A 14021-nucleotide genomic window follows, 5' to 3' on the forward strand; every position below is an offset into this window, starting at 1 on the left:
ACAGCGTAGGAGGTTGAGGGATGACCTTAGAGGTTTAAAAAACCATGAAGTGTGTAGACAAGGTGAATGGCCGGGGGTAGGGCGGAATTCAAGACCTGGGTGCATACAATTTGAAAATAGATGAGAAAGGTTTAAAAAATAAATTGGGGATTTGTTTTTACCTTTACATGTGTGAAGTGAACTCCCAGAAAAAGAGGCAGCTGTGAATACAATTACAATGTTTAAAAGACATTTAGACAAGTACATAAATAGGAAATATTTGGATGAATGTGGACCAAGCGGAGGCAGGTGCGATTAGATTAGTTGGGAATTATGGTCGACACGGATTGGTTTAACCATAGGGTCTGTTACTGTGCTGTATAACATTATGACTAACTCTCGCTATCACTGAATTCCTCCATGCTCACAACTCCCCAGATCACTGTCACCTCATCCAGACTAAACTCTTCCTTATCTCTAGAAATCCTCTCTCACCTCAGAACCATCACTATCTCGGGTATCACAAACATCTCTGTAATACCCTTCAATCTCCTCCCATCTCATCATCCTCACGATCTCTAATCTTGACAACCTCTACAAATCCGTCCTTCTCCACAGTAAACACTGATGCCACTCGTTTAGTATCCCCCCCAACAACCATAATCTCCTATGTCTCCACACATAGGCTGCCTTGCTGATCTTTAAGGTAGCCAATTCTCTCTCTAGTGACCCATTTGGTCTTAATGTATTTCTAAAAACCCTTTCCCTATTCCTTACCTTATTTGCCAAAGTGGTGTCCTGTCCCCTTTTTGCCTTACTTATTTTATTCTTAAGTATACTATTCTTGCCTTTATACTCGAAGGATGTTTGTGATTTTTTGGATTGGAATAAATGCAAAATATTACATCTTGGTAAAACAAACAAGGGCAGGACTTACACTGATTAAAGGTTGGGCCTCGGATAGTGATATGGAACAAAGAGACCGAGGGGTTCTGGTCTTTGAAGTATGTGTCACATGCAGACAGGGTGGTTCAGAAGGGGTTTAACACATTTGCCTTCTGGGACAACACTACTATCATAGGGCAAGCCAGACAGAGTACAGCCAGGGAATTCCTAGAGGCATGGCATTCATCCACAAACTCCATCAACAAACACATCGACCTGGACCCAATATACCAACCACTACAGCAGACAGCTGAAACTGACAACCGGAAGCGGCAGGGATAGACCACTATAAACACCAGAGGAAACATCAAAGAAGCGCTTTGCAGGAGGCTCCCAAGCACTGATGATGTCGCCTAGCCAGGGGACGAAACGTTTGCAACAAAAACTTCCAGCTCGGTGAACAGAACCACAGCATTTATTGCCAATTCCTCATTGCCCTTGAAAAAATTAGTATCTTGAAATGCTCCAGCCCTTTGTAGTGCTTGTATATTTCATAGTGCTGTTAAGAAGAGAAAGCCAGGATTTTGATTTGGTGATCAGTGAGAAATGGTGATGTAGTTCCAAGTCAGGATAGTGCATGTATGCACTGATATATTATTCATCTATTAATTACAGGTGTTGGTGTTCCCATGCATGGAAGAGTTTGAGGGTTTGGAAATTGGTGATGAAGGAGCCTTGGTGAGTTGCTGCAATGCATTTAACACATGGTGCACACTGGTGCCACTGTACACCTATAGTGGTGAGAATGAATGTTTAAGGTGATGTGGATGTGGTAATGATCAGTGGGCTGCGGTGTTGTAGCAATACCTTTGGAACAATATTCATTCAGAAAAAAATAAGAATAATCTATTACATTCCTGACATGTAACTTGTAGATTGGACTTGTGGACAGACTTTGAGAAATCAATTTACTCACCACAGAATTCCCAGATTATTACCTGCTCTTGCTGTTACAGTATTAATGTATCGTATCCAGCTATGTTTCTGATCAACGGTAACCTTCAACAAGGATGTTTCAGTAGTGGTAATGCTGCTAAATGTCAAGAGGAGATAGCTAAAATTTCTGCTGCTAGAGCTGGTCATTACTAGCACTTATGTGGTCTGAACGTTATTTGCCAATTACCATGGCCAGGCTTAGCTGTACGTGAACTTGATCAGTTTAATTATCTAAGTAACAATCACCCCACTTCTAATGAAGAGAAGTTATTTGGTGGAGTTTCTAAAGCCAGTTGGGCTAAGGACACTGCCTACTGAAACGTCTGCAGCAATATGCTGAGGTTAAGATGATTTGGCCCATCAACATGCTCAAACATTTTTCTTTGTACTAGGTATGACTCTAGCCAGTGCAGAATTATTCCCCAATTCCTATTGACTTAAATTTTATGAGGGCACCTTAGTGTTGCTTTCAATCAGCTGCTGTTTTAATCTTAAGGGCAGTCACTCCCCCTCACCTCTGTAAATTAGTTTTTGTTTTCTTTCCATGTTTTGGACCAGTGTTATGGTGACATTAGGGTCAAAGTAGACAGGACAGATCCAAACTGAGCATTAGTGAACAGCTTATTGGTGAGTAAATGCACCTTGATAATACTGTTGATGACACCTCCTATTATGTTGCCAATTGAGAGTAGGCTGATGAATTAATAGTTCATCAAACTGGATTTTTTTTTCATTTTGGACAGGAATTGCTCATGCCAACCTGAACAAGAGACTGTATTCCAACCATCTTGCCTTATCTCCATTTTGTATTGTATCTTTCTATGCTTGTTAAAAACCTAGTGTCATACAAAAGGACAGTGAAGGTAATGCTGATATGTCAACCGTTTATACTCTCTTTTTGCACCTGGTGACTGAGCTCTCCCTAGTGAAATATTCACTCATAGCAAAACCATTTAGATTTGAATGAAAAGAACAGGAATGTGAAAGTTTACTTTTGTATACAAACTGTGGTGAAATCATAAACCTCCATGTAAAGAATTTGTTCTTGCTGCAGCTTGCACAAAGGTGCTCAGAGAACTGTTTAATGAATATTCCTTACTAACTTAACAATAGCTACAAATGGTGTTTATATAATACGTTGTAATGCAGAAAAATATTGGAAAGTGCTTCACAGAAAAATAAATAAAGAACAAATTGGCGAGCGAATGAAGAGGCATGAGGGGAATGACCTGAATTCTTAGTCAAATAGGTGGGTTGTAAGGATGGGCATAAAAGAGGAAAGGGTGGTAGACAGACAATATAGAGCATGATGTTAGAGGAACAAAAGGTGGGAGAGATCCCCAAAAAAGCGGAGCTGAGAGATACAGGGAAGGGAGATGCCATGGAACAATTTAACAGGAGGATTAAAATTTTAAATGAAAGATGGTTGGTGCCATTGTAGGTTTATTCATGAGCAGGATTTGGTGAAGAATACAAAAGGAACATCAGAATTTTGGATGATTTGAAGTTTTTGAAGAGTAACATGGAGACTGACCAGGAGAGCATTGAAAGAACTGAATCTGGAGGTAACAGTGGTATGTACAAGAATTTCATCATCAGATGGGTTGAAGCAGGGCTGAGCTGTGCAGTAGACGTGACGATGGAGAGAATAGGGGATCAGAGCTCACCTCAGGGTCAAACAGAGTTGGGTATTTAAGAATGTGGATTCATCTTCACCTCACTTCCCAAAACTCTTATAAAAGGGAAGCATACTTGTTAAGAATCAACAGGTAGAACACTTATAGTACAATTGTGTGGCTGAGGAATTCTGGAATAGGTAGGTAATGGTGTGCAACGTCAGTGTATTGAAATTAAGCTATGATTGAGAAGCTAAAGGGCAGAGGGCTAATCTGGGGATGAAAAAAATGATGAGGCCATGAAAAGACGTGGCAACTGAAGAATTAAATGTTTGATGGTCTTGGCCGCCTCTCTGGACCCCAGTTCAATTTTGCCATCAACTGCTCCATTGCCATTTTGTTCCCAGAATGTTTTGTGGCATTGTGTGAAAATGTCAAGTTCCTCTCTCAATGCTCTCTGCCATCATTTTATGAGTTCTGCCACCTTTGACTTGTCACCAGAGGGTGACGTAGAACACTTATAGTACAATTGTGTGGCTGAGGAATTCTGGAATAGGTAGGTAATGGTGTGCAACGTCAGTGTATTGAAATTAAGCTCTGATTGAGAAGCTAAAGGGCAGAGGGCTAATCTGGGGATGAAAAAATGATGAGGCCATGAAAAGACTGGTGTAGTCTGAGATGGTGGCTCGGAAAGTGTATGTAATCAATGGCATTCCTAAGTAGGTTACAGGAAGGCCTCAGTTTTCCCAACATGTGACTAAAGGAAACTACATTAATCCAAAACTGGATATTAGACAATCTGATAATACAGATATGGTCAAAGTGCTGACAGGTGATAGAGAGGGACAACTGTGTATTATCCATTTACTTCTGGAAGGAACCTGAAAACATGTTTTCACATTATATCATCAAAGGAAATTCTGTTGATAAGGAAGCTTAGGGAAGTTCAGAAGTATCTGTCCAGCATAACAACTATAGCAAACACCCTATTCTCTCAGAGTTACATGGGGCATCTCCTGCTAAACTCATACTGTCAGATTAGACTACTCATCAAAAGAGAGTGCACCAACTTGTTGCTGCTATTCTCACGGGTTTAAGTTTTCCCAATCATATATTGATTTATTGGTATATGTTAAGTTGACCTGTCTAATATCTGTGTAGCCATGACAGCAGAAAATAGTATGAACAGTTTAATTCTCATAACTAAGTGAGATGAATAGGACTAGGCCAGACCACTCAAAACATTCTAAAGCAGGCAGCCCAGACCATAACTTTGCAATTTGTGTCAGTAAGTGTACAGTGAAAATTACCTGAAGTTACCTAGGTTGACTATCAGGTTTTAAAACAGACAAAACTTTATTCACAAAATTACACAAGAAACTCAAAGAACAGAATAAAGAACGCCTACAGAACTCAGTCTATCCAAACTAGACTTAATTACACTCTTCCAAATGTACAGAACAGTCCCAATAAGCAAACCCCCTTAAAACACAGTAAAAAAGAAATGCAACAGATGCTTACAGGTTGAAGTTAGAAGGGCAGAAATAGAGAAAGAACCTGTTCACAAAGTCCACTGCTGAACTCACAACTAGTTCTGGACTGAACTGCTCAGCTGGAGAACTGACCACTCCCCTTTCATTAGACAGGTCACTTCTAAAACATGACCACTTTGGCCTGAAGTCTCATCTGTTTACATATAAACAAAAAGGCCTCTTAATACCCTTTAATCTCTGTACCAAATCAGTTGAATTGGGGCCAGCCCGGCCTCTCTGAAAGGAATCAAGGACAAAGTAACCTTGAGAAAAGGAGCAGCTTTTAGAAAAAGGGGACCAGCTTTTAGATTAGATTAGATTAGATTACTTTACAGTGTGAAAACAGGCCCTTCGGCCCAACAAGTCCACACCGACCCGCCGAAGTGCACCCACCCAGACCCATTCCCCTACATTTACCCCTGCACCTAACACTACAGGCAATTTAGCATGGCCAATTCACCTAACCTGCACATTATTGGAGTGTTCGAGGAAACTGGAGCACCCGGAGGAAACCCACGCAGACACGGGGAGAATGTGCAAACTCCACACAGTCAGTCGCCTGAGGCGGGAATTGAACCCGGGTCTCTGGCGCTGTGAGGCAACAGCGCTAACCACTGTGCCACCGTGCCGCCCACTTTGTGACACCTCTCCCCTTAAAAAAATGAACCATCAATACCAAAAGATGGCTTCATTTTTAAAACCCTTCAAAAATAGCTGGTTAGTAGTTTAAAACACACACATACACTATATTAACTATTAACATGCAAATATGCCTAACCACTTGCGAATTCAGGCCATGGCACTCCCGCCACCAAGCACCTTTGAGTCTCGATACCGCATCAGCAATCACGTTTTCGCGACCTGCCACATGCACAATTGTCAAATTGAATGGTTGCAACAACAAGCTCCATGTAAACAGTCTGGCATTTTTGTCCTTAAAATTTTCTACAAATGTCAATAGGTTATGATCAGTATATACAATTGTCTCAGATGCATTGCTGGTAGTATAAACACTGAAGTGTTGTAATGCCAGCACCAAGCTTAAAGTCTCTTTCTCCACCATTGAATATTTCTGTTGATGTATGTTCAACTTTCTGGAAAAATACCCGATGGGTCTTTCTATTCCCTCGTCATTCTCCTGTAGGAGCATCGCACCGAAACCCACATCACTGGCGTTGATAGGCTACGTGGCAACTGAAGAATTAAATGTTTGATGGTCTTGGCCGCCTCTCTGGACCCCAGTTCAATTTCGCCATCTCCTGTTAACGGTCAACTGCACCATTGCCATTTTGTTCCCAGAATGTTTTGTGGCATTGTGTGAAAATGTCAAGTTCCTCTCTCAATGCTCTCTGTCATCATTTTATGAGTTCTGCCACCTTTGACTTGTCACCAGAGGGTGACGTTACAATTACAGACATTAACATCAAGTTAATGTTTTGATCTAGTTCGGGACCAGTAACTTTTATTTTTGATATAGGCAAAGTTCAAGATTCAAATGCACTTATCAAGAGAATAAATTTGCAAGATTCCATGATTTTGAATAACCCAAATAAATTTTATTGTATACCATTAGAATAGTAAAACGATCTACAAGATCTACACAGCTTACATCGTAACATTCCAAGTTATCATTAGCTCAATCTGTAACATGAGTATGGTCAAGTATCCCACAGAGCATATCAAATACAGTCAATATAGATCTCTCTGACTTCTCAGCAAGCCCCTAATGTTAGACACCATGAATCACCAGATTGCTTTCAAACTTGGTCCCTGTTATAAGGGATCCCAATTCTTTGTTCTAAATAATCTAGTTTTGTAACTCCCTCACAAATCATTTTGTCATGAACTACGTCAGTGACGTTCACGACTAGACCATTCAGTCTCTTCCTTTGAAATTGTTTTCCACTGGATATCTGAGACTGGACTGTATTTAATAACAGATATAATTATTGCTGTTTTGTAGACACCTAGCTTTGCTAAGCTGGCACCAACCCTGTGGTTTCCCTGAATGGCAATATTTCTTAAATGTACCAAGCAAGTACAGCAAGTGGGTTTCCTTCACTGCACTAAAATAGCAATGGCTATCAGGGACTTCTCCTGTCCTAACTATCTGGAATCTGGTAATAGCAGCATTTGTATTGCCTGAAGCCATTTCTTTGCTACAGCACACCCTGCAGCTCAAAACTGTCCCTGTAACTGTGTTTTCCCAGGAAAAACACAGATTAAACCAGAGAACTTTTTTAAGCTCCACTCATCACCATGGTGACATAGCTTGCTCTGAATTAATAAGTTTTCAGTCTTTAAAGTTCATTGAATGGTATGAGGCTAATTTAGCCCTCCAGTCAAAAACAATCCATCTTTTCTACTCTGGTTCTACTTTTTTAAAGCTGTTCAACCTCATAGAGCACCATGACCTCAACGTTTTAAGTTTACGATTTCCACGTGCTACAGTTGCATTTCTCATTTCCGACAATTAAACTGTAATTCCTTAAGCAAAAAAAAGTCTGCTGAAATGCCTGAACAATATTCACAACAGCTGGTAAATTCCATCCTCATGAATCCAGAAATTCCGAATCAGAAAGCATTGAAAAATAGTTATTAGTCTTTTTCTAGTTTTATACTTGTAACAATCACATCTGCTATGCACAGCCATTGAAAAGGGAATAAGATCTTTTATCTGTCTGATCAGATGAGAAAAATTAACCACAGCATTTTTCTCAGTACTGCACTGCATTGCCAAATGAGATAAAGATCCAGAATGACAATAATTTTGCCAATGAAATGTCAGCATATGCTGCTATTACCTGTCTGAATCTGACCGCAACCTTGGGATATATATCCAGCAAATATTAATAAGGAAAACCTGATGTTATGATCTTTCACTGTTCTGCTACAGTCTGAGCTATGGATCTGCTCCCAAACCCAAGGGCCAGCAGTAAGTGGGACCAATAGTCAGTTGATATCAGTTGATCAGCTCTCCTATCATTGATTGAAGTGCAATGATTTCAATGACAATCTGAAAAATAACTAATGAAGAACATTCGATCTGATCTTACAGAAAAATCTCATTTAGAGTCATCGAGTCATAGAGTCAAAGAGATGTACAGTATGGAAACAGGCCCTTCGGTCCAACCCGTCCATGCCGACCAGATATCCCAACCCAATCGAGTCCCACCTGCCAGCACCCGGCCCATATCCCTCCAAACCCTTCCTATTCGTATACTCATCCAAATGCCTCTTAAATGTTAAAATTGTACCAGCCTCCACCACATCCTCTTTTATATCTTTCCCCTCTCACCCTAAACCTATGCCGTCTAGTTCTGGACTCCCAGACTATCCATGCCCCTCATAATTTTGTAAACCTCTATAAGGTCACCCCTCAGTCTCCGACGCTCCAGGGAAAACAGCCGCAGCCTGTTCAGCCTCTCCCTGTAGCTCAGATCTTCCAACCCTGGCAACATACTTGTACATCTTTTCTGAACCCTTTCAAATTTCACAATATCTTTCTGATAGAAAGGAGACCAGAATTGCACGCAATATTCCAACAATGGCCTAACCAATGTCCTGTACAGCCGCAACAAGACCTCCCAACTCCTGTACTCAATACTCTGACCCATAAAGGAAAGCATACCAGACGCCTTCTTCACTATCCTATCTACCTGCGACTCCACTTTCAAGGAGCTATGAACCTGCACTCCAAGGTCTCTTTGTTCAGCAACACTCCCGAGGACCTTACTATTAAGTGTATAAGTCCTGCTAATATTTGCTTTCTCAAGATACAGCACCTCGCATTTATCTGAATTAAACTCCATCTGCCACTTCTCAGCCCATTGGCCCATCTGGTCCAGATCCTGTTGTAATCTTAGGTAACCCTCTTCGCTGTCCACTACACCTCCAATTTTGGTGTCATCTGCAAACTTACTAACTGTGTACCTGTTATGCTCGCATCCAATCATTTATGTAAATGACAAAAAGCAGAGGGCCCAGCACAGATCCTTGTGGCACTCCACTGGTCACAGGCCTCCAGTCTGAAAAACAACCCTCTACCACCGCTCTCCGTCTTCTACCTTTGAGCCAGTTCTGTATCCAATTTGCTAGTTCTCCCTGTATTCCATGAGATCTAACCTTGCTAATCAGTCTCCCATGGGGAACCTTGTCAAACGCCTTACTGAAGTCCATATAGATCACATCTACTGCTCTGCCCTCATCAATCTTCTTTGTTACTTCTTCAAAAAACTCAATCAAGTTTGTGAGACATGATTTCTCATGCACAAAGCCATGTTGACTATCCCTAATCAGCCCTTGCCTTTCAAAATACGTGTACATCCTGTCCCTCGGGATTCCCTCCAACAACTTGCCCACCACCAAGATCAGGCTCACTGGTCTATAGTTCCCTGGCTTGTCCTTACTACCCTTTTTAAATAGTGGCACTGCGTGAGGCAACCTCCAGTCTTCCGGCACCTCACCTGTGCCTATCGATGATACAAATATCTCAGCAAGAGGCCTAGCAATCACTTCTCTAGCTCACCACAGAGTTCTCGGGTACACCTGATCAGGTCCTGGGGATTTATCCACTTTTAACCGTTTCAATGTTGAATGTTGTTAAATGGCTCCAATAAATCTGACCTAATGGATTTCTTTTAAAACTGGATTTCAAAGAATTTCTTTTTTTGTAAACAGAAGTGTTTTTACATGATAGTGCAGCTTCTACTTCAAACTTATGTGAAAGTCCCAATTTTTATTTCATTTTCTGTAATATTTTTAAGAAATAGTTTGTTTGCTTTTTTCATTTCTTGGTTGGCTGTCTGCTAAAATTCTTAAATGTGATTGTCTGCTTGGCAAGCTTGAAATATCACTTTAGCCCTATACTAAGATAAATAAGTTTACAATCAAAAGCACAGAGATGGGTGATCGCCATAAATATCACATTTCCAATTTGTTCTTCAGATTTTGCAATTTTTATTTTTATTCTCTGGATGATTTTAACTTTTCCTTGTGTATGGCATTATCTGGTGGTAGCAATTGATTACTACAATAATAAATGCAACGTCTTTTACCATTGAAAGCTTTTTTTCCCAAAGTGCTAAGATTTAGGTATTCGAGTAATGGCATATAAACCCATTTCATATACATTCACTTCCATTTATAGCTGGTATATTCCTGTGAAAGTCATATTTCCACTATACACAATATCTGGCATATCTGACCCTCCCCTATCTCATTTTTTCACACTTCCTTCAAAGCACAATCATTGAACACCTACAGTGTTGAAACCGGCCATTTGGCCCATCAAGTCCACACTGACCATCCAAAGAGTGTCCCATGAGACACGTGCTTATCCTTCCCTGTAACCCCCATGGCTAATCTACCTAAGCCTACACGTCCCTCAACACTGCAGAGCATTTTAGCATGGCTAATCCACCTAACCTGCACATCCTTGGACTGTGGGAGGAAACCCACACAGACACTGAGAGAATGTACAAACTCCACACAGACAGTTGCCCAAGAGTGGAATCAAACCTGGGTACTGTGCCACCTAGATTTCCATCTTCTATCATTTCTCCTCTTCTTCCCCACCCCAGCTTCCCATTTAGCTTATTCCAAATGCTCTTTTCTTTTTTGTACAATCTCTCTCTATATTGTCCTTAAAATCACTGACTAACTTTTCTTCCTTCCATCCCCATTTTGCGCGGTCCAACTTCTCCAGACTCTCCGCCTCTTTTTGTTCTCAACTGCTCCTTCTACCATTCACTCTCCTTTTCGCCCTTCCTCTCCCATTACCATTCTTTCCTCCCTTCCACTTTACAAAATTGGCTTGATGCCAGGAGACAGGGTGGTGGTAGAGGATATTTCTTGGACTGGGTGTTCTGCAGAGATTGGTTCTGGGTCCATTGTTGTTTATCACTTATATTAACGATTTGAACGAGAATATAGGAAGCATGGTTAGTAAATTTGTGGATGACACCAAACTTGGTGGTATAGCAGACAGTGAAGAAAGGTATCCAAAAGTAAAATGAGATCTTGAATAGCTAGGCCAATGGGCTGAGGAGTGGCAGATGGAGTTTAATTTGGATAAATGTGAGTGTTACATTTTTGTCAGACAAGCCAGACAGGTAGGGTCCTGGTGTGTGTTGTTAAATAGAAAGACCTAGAGGTTCAGGTACATATTTCCCTGAAAGTGGCATCACAGGTAGACAGGGTGACAAAGAAAGCATTAGGCATGCTTGCCTTCATTAGTCAAAGCATTGCATATAGGAGTTGGGGTATCCTGTTGTGGCTGTACAGGACATGGGTGAGGCCAATTTTGGAGTATTGCATAAGTTCTGGCTGCCCTGCTATAAGAACGATATTGTTAAATTGGGAAGGGTACAGAAAAGATTTATAAGGATGTTACTGGAGGGTTTGAGTTATAAGCAGAGGCTGGATAGATAGGCTGGAACTTCTTTCCGTGGAGCCTAGGAGGTTAAGTGGTGACCTTATAGAGGTTTATAAAACGATGAGGAGCACAGATAAGGTGATTGGCAAGGTCTTTTCCCGAGGAGAGAGGAATTCAAAACTTGAGGGCATAGTTTTATGGTGAGAGGGGAAAGTTTTAAAACAAACCTGAGGGGCAACTTTTTTTACACAGAGTGTATAGAATGAGCTGTCAGTGGAAGTGTAGATGCAGGTACAGTTGCGACATCTAGAAGACTTAGGGACAAGTACAAGAATAGGAAAGGTGTAGAAAGACATGGGCCAAACACAGGCAAATGTGACTAGTTGTTTGGGATACCTGGTCGGCATGGATGAGTTGGACCAAAGGCTCTGTTTCTTTGTTGTATGACTTTTACTTAGCTCTCCTAACCTTGTTTTTCTGTCAACATCTCCTTAAAGGTACCTCACTTCCACCTTGTTCTCCTTCTTCCCCTCTTTCGTTCCTTTTCTTTCTGTTCTATTATGTTCTTGTGCAGTGTCCATATTAAATAAAACAGTTCCACAGTTAGAACTTACCCAAATCAACCTGCGCCCGATGACCTGTTCTCTATTGAAAATGTGGTCCTTTTTATATTACCAATAATTCTGAATGTAGCACTCTTGATCATTAAACTAAGTACAACAGCCCAACATCATCAATCATTTGTTGTTGCCACCAGAAATAGTTTCAGATGGGCTTGGGGATATTCTTTTTTTACAAAGAGAAGATCCGACTATTTTAAAAAAAAATCAAAAAACACTTCAAAATGTGAGAAATTAGAAATGAAGGTGGAAAATTCTAGGAGCACACAGGACAGCGAGCATTCTTGGAGAAAGTAGTCAGTTAGCACAACACTTAAAATTGCGTATTTACTTCAAATTGGAAATTGAAAAAAAAAATCAAATTGAATTGGTGAATCAAGAAAAAGAAGCAGGGTATAGTAGGAAATATTGGAATACAGATTTTCAGGGTTAAAATCAACATCATTGTTTCAATCCAGCAATGGGAAAAGAATTTGAGTAAAGTACATGAATACCTTAGACAATGAGGCGTATTAAAAAAAGATAAATTGAAAACACAGGGACAATAGGTCAGAACTGAAATTTTAAAAGGTTGGTAATATATGTGTGGGTCTGCCAGTTCTGTGAAATAGGAAGCACAAGAGTTTACAGTTCCCCAAATCCACACTGGTATTTCAAAATTCAACATGCACCTTTCCAAACCCCTTCCACATCTCACTGCCCAGCTGCCTTCATCTATCACCAATATCCTCTCTTTTTAAAGAAGATGATTAGTACTAAACTCAGTACTTAGTCCAGACTGTGATGCTGGAAACGCACAGCTGGTCAGGCAGCATCCAACAAGCAGGAGAATGGATGTTTTGGGCAAAAGCACTTCATCAGGAATGAGGCTTGGGAGCCGAGGGGGTGTAGAAATAAATGGGGAGGGGGGATGGGACTCGGGGGGAAGGTAGCTGAGAGTGCGATAGATAGATGTAGGTGGGGGTAATGGTGATAGGTCAGAGAGGAGGGTGGAGCGGATAGGTGTGAAGTAAAATAGACAGGTAGGACAGGTCATGGTGGCGGTGCTGAGTTGGAAGGTTGGATCTTGGGTAAGGGGAAATGAGGAAACTGGTGAAATCCACATTGATCCAACGTGATTGGAGGGTTGCAAAGTAGAAGATGAGGGTGTTCTTACTCCAGGCGTCGGGTATTAGGGTTTGGCAATGGACTTAGTCCAGGTGGCTGAAGAATACCCAGAGACAGACTGGCCTGAATCTTCTGAGCTGGATTGGAATCCTTATTTCTATCCAAAATCAATTGCCCATGTACCTTCAGAAGATTTTTCAAACTGGACTTCCGATGTAAAACACAAAAAACAGTCCAATAAACCATATAGACACGAGAGTCATAGAGATGTACAGCAGGGACCCTTCGGTCAAACCCTTCCAGGCTGACCAGATATCCCAACCCAATCTAGTCCCACCTGCCAGCACCCGGCCCATATCCCTCCAAACCCTTCCTATTCATATACCCATCCAAATGCCTCTTAAATGTTGCAATTGTACCAGCCTCCACCACTTCCTCTGGCAGCTCATTCCATACACGTACCACCCTCTGTGTGAAAAGGTTGCCCCTTAGATCTCTTTTATATCTTTCCCCTCTCACCTTAAACCTATGCCCTCTAGTTCTGGACTCCCCGACTCCAGGCAAAAGACTTTGTCTATTTATCCTATCCACACCCCTCATAATTTTGTAAACCTCTATAAGGTCACCCTCAGTCTCCGACACTCCAGGGAAAACAGCTCCAGCCCGTTCAGCCTCTCCCTGTAGCTCAGATCCTCCAACCCTGGCAACATTCTTTTAATCTTTTCTGAGCCCTTTCAAGTTTCAGAACATCTTTCTGCTAGGAAGGAGACCAGAATTGCACGCAATATTCCAACAGTGGCCTAACCAATGTCCTGTACAGCCACAACATGACCTCCCAACTCCTGTACTCAATACTCTGACCAATAAAGGAAAGCATACCAAACGCCTTCTTCACTATCCTATCTACCTG

The 14021-nt window shown here is 41.3% G+C and overlaps 1 protein-coding gene across 3 annotated transcripts in view; it reads left to right on the forward strand.

Annotated features, from left to right (window-relative positions):
• Positions 1-14021, forward strand: part of LOC122543908 (24-hydroxycholesterol 7-alpha-hydroxylase) — a 72927-nt gene that overhangs the window by 6181 nt on the left and 52725 nt on the right. For all 3 annotated transcript variants that reach the window (XM_043682831.1, XM_043682823.1, XM_043682841.1), the window contains exon 2: positions 1540-1602. In XM_043682831.1, the coding sequence (XP_043538766.1) occupies positions 1558-1602 (45 nt within the window). In that variant the 5' untranslated portion in view covers positions 1540-1557. The remainder of the gene's footprint in view (positions 1-1539; positions 1603-14021) is intronic.

The sequence above is a fragment of the Chiloscyllium plagiosum genome, chromosome 3, assembly GCF_004010195.1.
Source record: "Chiloscyllium plagiosum isolate BGI_BamShark_2017 chromosome 3, ASM401019v2, whole genome shotgun sequence".
In the NCBI taxonomy this organism is placed as follows: Eukaryota; Metazoa; Chordata; class Chondrichthyes; order Orectolobiformes; family Hemiscylliidae; genus Chiloscyllium; species Chiloscyllium plagiosum.